Source organism: Zingiber officinale, chromosome 11A (assembly GCF_018446385.1).
Source record: "Zingiber officinale cultivar Zhangliang chromosome 11A, Zo_v1.1, whole genome shotgun sequence".
NCBI lineage: Eukaryota > Viridiplantae > Streptophyta > Magnoliopsida > Zingiberales > Zingiberaceae > Zingiber > Zingiber officinale.
Window position 1 is genome coordinate 58,379,930 of NC_056006.1, and position 4,717 is coordinate 58,384,646.

The 4,717-nt window shown below is 35.2% G+C and overlaps 1 protein-coding gene across 2 annotated transcripts; it reads left to right on the forward strand.

Moving 5' to 3' along the window:
* The first annotated feature begins 1,363 nt into the window (after positions 1–1,363).
* On the forward strand, positions 1,364–4,198 carry LOC122032409. 2 transcript variants are annotated; one of them, XM_042591698.1, is made up of 6 exons: positions 1,364–1,684; positions 2,616–2,827; positions 2,916–3,117; positions 3,212–3,297; positions 3,480–3,571; positions 3,684–4,198. In XM_042591698.1, the coding sequence occupies exons 1-6, from the start codon at positions 1,598–1,600 to the stop codon at positions 3,938–3,940; spliced, it is 936 nt and encodes a 311-aa protein (XP_042447632.1). In that variant the 5' UTR covers positions 1,364–1,597; the 3' UTR covers positions 3,941–4,198. The 2 variants fall into 2 exon arrangements, with proteins under 2 accessions (XP_042447632.1, XP_042447633.1); XM_042591699.1 differs by having other exon boundaries at positions 2,628–2,827.
* The last annotated feature ends 519 nt before the right edge of the window (positions 4,199–4,717 follow it).

Below are 4,717 nucleotides of genomic sequence, written 5' to 3' on the forward strand. Positions count from 1 at the left end.
ATTTGTAAAGTTGAAGTTGTGATTAAAATTTTTTTTCTAATTAACCGATATAATAAACTATTTTAAGTTAAATATGCATCGCAAATAATAAATATAATAATAAGTAAAGTAAAAAAAAAAAAAAAAAAAAAAAAAAAAAAGTGATGGTTCGTACAGTGAACATTTTAAAATCATCATTACGTTTCGTCTTCTTAGAAATCTTTAGATCCTAATGATTCGTAGGTGATTTTCTAATCCTCCTTATATTTCAAACTCTGAGTACACGGTGAACTCCAATTTATACTTATCATTGTACCAGAGTGGGCGAATAAAATATTTTATAAAACTTCTTATCCTACTATTTTATTAAAAATCTATCTCTTTTACTAACTAACTAATTTTGATGAATTTTAAAATAAATTTATGTTATTATCCTTTTTTTCTATTCATACTAAACATAATTCTAAAGTTTATTAATAATTCCACAAGCGAAATAATCAGTGATCTAGAGTTCGAGGTTTAGCTGCACGTATTATTATGAAATTTTCTCATCATTCATTTTCATTATTGTTTTATATAAAAAATATAATTCTTTTTAGTCCCACATCCTAAATTGATAACACTAAAATTAAAGAAACTTCTTTAAATATTTTAAGTCGACAATATTAAAAATATATATTTTTCTTATTTTTTTTATTAAGATAAATATAATATTAAATTAAATTAATTTTTTTCATAGGAAAATCTGTTACAGTAGTTTGCTGGATTGGCAGAAAGATGATACTAAAAAATTCAAACAATTCAGATTTTTAAAGACCTAAATAATTTAGATTTTTAAAATTTTATCTTAAAATATTTTAATTAATATAATTTTATTATAAAAGAGTTAATGTTATTTCAACCTATTACATTAACACGCGATGTGGTGCACATTCACTAATAAAATATAAAAAAAATGAGAGCAATAAAACACGTGTACAATCATGTCCACTTTTGCACCGCGCAAATAAACACGTGCTTCTTGGTACCACTCAAACACGGATGGCCCAAGTCGCGGTGACGTGAGAATTCAGCGTCGGATAAATGTAAGAAGTGATATCGGATTAAAATACGGGACATTTTATCCTATTTCAGTTCAATCAAACAATGAGCGAAGTATTTTGCACCTGTTTAAATTTAACAATAAATTTTATTGGAAGAAACACTTCGCCGTGGCCCGTGGGGCAACGTAGGAGAAGTGCGTGGGGCTGTAGTTCGGTTTTCGAGTAAGAAACAAACGCGTAGGTTTTGGGCGTGGACGATGGGAAGGGAAGACGACGCCGGGCACTGGGCCCAGTTACGTGGCGGCATTCTTCCGCGTCTTTTCTTCTTCCTCTCGCTTGTTTACTTCTTCGTTAAAGAGAAGAGTGACGAATCGTCACCGCCTCGTCTTCTTCTCCTCGTCTGCTCTCGATTCGATAAATTCCTTCTCTTTGCCCCTCTCGTGCCTGTTCTTATCCTCTTTATCTTCTTCTTGTTTCTTGTCCTAATACTTCGATTTCCGGCCTGCGCTCTCGGTTTGGAGGTTGCAATTCTAGTTTTCACTGATTAAGTTAGATAAAGATTAGTTTGGGGGAAAATGGTAGGTAACTGGCGGAATCACTCCAATTTGCGGTCTTTCCTCAGTCGCACAACGCCGGCGGTTCCTGTTTACACTCTCCCGAAGGTCACTGCTCTACCCTTTTTTTTTTTTCTTAAATCTGCTTTATCCGATACCTTCTCATGTAAAGCTTTATCGTTGGATTTTTTTGTTTTTTGGCATCACAATGTTAATTTCTCCTTAAAAATCACTTTTTGGGGCTCTGGTCGAATGTTGTACCTATTTTTACCGATCCCATTGGTAGAACTATCTCGATATCTCGACTGATGTGTTGTTGAAGGTCTTGCACAGTGGGTCAGGACTGAATGATTAGAGAATAAAATTTAAGTTTTTGTATCAAATTTTTGTTTTTTGGTTAACTTGAGAATTTATAGGTATATTTTTCCATTTGGAGGATCAAAAGATGCGTAGACATGTGTGGATGCCAATTTCATGCAATGGACAACTGTTATGCTAACTTTTTCCTTTCAAATTTCATGCAATGGACAACTGCTATGCTAACTTTTTCCTTTCAACCGCTTCGACCAACAATTGTATTGTGGCTCCGTGATTGTGCTGATACCCTCTTTGCTGTGGCACATCACATGCCTAGGAATTTTCATGGCCTACTTTTGTTCAGAAATGTCCCTAAGTGGTCAAAATAGATAACTCCATTACAGTTGAGCATGCACTCAGAAGAAGTATCTCTTTGGCATGGTGTGCCAGTAATATATTTTCCTTGATCTTGAATTGGGTTTACTAAGTTGTTTTTTGCTCAAATTATTCTCCAATTAGTCTAATATTTAGAATCCATTGAAAAGGGGTAATATTTCTTCCTTGATCTTGAATTTGGCTTACTCAATTTTTTTTTTTAATGAAATTATTCTCCAACTGGTCTAATATTTAGAATCCATTGAAAGACACAATCCTTTCTGTTCTCTTTGATGTACTATGTTTTATAGCTATTTTGGATTCTTCATTCAGTGTTCTTTTTAGATCTAATCTCAAATAGTTACAGACGGGTTCGCAGGATCTATACTGGCAGCCTATCCTGCAAAGCAAGGTTGAGTATTTCAATCTTGTGGACCTCTGGGATCAATATAGTGAGTGGAGTGCTTATGGCCTTGGAGTACCTATCATTCTTGATAATTGTGATAGTGTAGTCCAGTATTATGTTCCTTTCCTCTCCGCGATCCAAATTTACAGCAGCAAATCTCATGCTCTTATGAGGTGCTTGTGTCTCCTAATATTTTGGATGTTTTAAAGTGATTTCATTAGGAAATAGCGACATAACCTTTATTTTTTTTCCTTTGTGCAGTAGCACATTGGAAGATAATGAAAGGGAATCATTCAGCGATGATAGTGAGAGTGAGAAATTGTCCAGATCATCCGACGCTGTGTCAGATGACTCTCTCTCTGACCAGGAGGTTTCATTGTCAACAAGACACCTCTTGGGGCAATTGTACTTGCACTATATCGAATATGGTTCTCCTTATGGGAGGATACCTCTTGTCGACAAGGTACAATTGCTACGTCTATTTGACTTTCATGACTGATTCTACACAGCTTGTTTGATGTTTCATTTTAGTTTCTGTATTCAATTATGGTTGATAGGTTAACGAACTAGCACAGATGTATCCTGGTTTGAGAACACTAAGAAATGTGGACATCTCACCTGCTAGCTGGATGTCAGTTGCTTGGTATTGTCACATCTCTATTTTATATAGCTGTTGAGCAACTTAGTTACTAAAATTTTTCTTGTGAATTCAAGGAGGAACTATAAGGAATCTAAGTTTTCCTTTTTATTGTTGATAATGTATAAAGTTACAGTGTTCATTTTGCTTTTAGGTTTATTATTTCTGACAACTTGATTCCTTATCAGGTACCCTATCTACCACATTCCATCTTCTAGGAATGTGAAGGATCTGTCTGCATGCTTCTTAACTTATCATATTATGTCTGCATCATTCCGAGGTATGCGCCTCATTTATCTGCAAACCATGACTAGTTCCTGTTCGTTATGTCAGAGTTGTTTGTTTCCCAAAATGCACTCCTATAAGCTTTCCTCCCACGCGAGGTTCCACAGAGAATATTGTACCAGAGGAAATGGTTGAGGAATCTTGTTCTACAAATGTAAGCAATGTGATGCAGAAAAAGGAGGGGGACAACAGCATATCACTCTTGCCGTTCGGTCTTGCCACATACAAGTTACAGGGTGGCCTGTGGATGAACCATGGAATCGCAGATAGTGAACTGATGAGCACCTTGTACAATGCTGCACATTGTAGGCTGAAACAGCTTGGAGTTGAACACCATGACTTTGACTTCTTCACCACTCACTGAATGCAAATCATGTCCTTGTTTTCCAGGGTTGTTCCACATGCAACCATAAACCCTGCTGAAAGTTGAGTTCTCTTTGGCATTTCTGACACCCGGTTCAGGCAGTGGTTATGTTGTTTTATTTTGCTTTTGGAAAGCCACTGTGAGTGACATGCCTGCTTCACTTTTCTATCTTTGAGCTCTTGTGTTTTTTCAGTTTTCCTGTTACTGATGTATATTAGTTGTCAAATTTTAGTGTATTTTTAGTTTAGTTTCCTGTAATTCCTCTTATATCATTTATACCAAAGGTGAGGTTGTGACGACCACAAAAATATGAGATCTAACTCACCAAATGTGTCTTCAGTACAAGAGTCGAACCATATCAAGCTATATGGAGGTATGTCACGTTTGAATGATACGTAATAGTGGTTCTAGAACCAACTTTTGTTTCGAGTCAGCCTATTCCAGAGTTCAACTTTGTTCTAGAGTATCTTCTCGTGAGAGAGAACTCCACTTGTTCCTAGTAATAAGTTTTCTATGAGATTACTGTTTGTGCAAGGTTTATGAGAGGTTTGTAAAATTTAAAAAGTTGAATAAAAACCTTTGAACCATTGTAGAGTTGGGGTTTAAAGTTTGTAGTTTAAGAGTAGTAATGAAAATTCTAACCTATTCTTTTGTCTCAAAATTAATGTAATATGCATTAAGTCATGTAACTCATACTATAAATTGGATTACAAAAAAGTTCATTTAGAGCTCTAACTATTAGAGATATTTCAATAAACTTTCATATGGTTGATGTGG

Excerpts from the sequence above, each read along its gene's own strand:
- LOC122032409 (XM_042591698.1), top strand. The coding sequence starts at position 1,598 with ATGGTAGGTAACTGGCGGAATCACTCCAATTTGCGGTCTTTCCTCAGT. Across the intron at positions 1,685-2,615 it reads CTGTTTACACTCTCCCGAAG|ACGGGTTCGCAGGATCTATA; the intron begins GTCACTGCTCTA and ends AAATAGTTACAG. Across the intron at positions 3,118-3,211 it reads GGATACCTCTTGTCGACAAG|GTTAACGAACTAGCACAGAT; the intron begins GTACAATTGCTA and ends TATGGTTGATAG.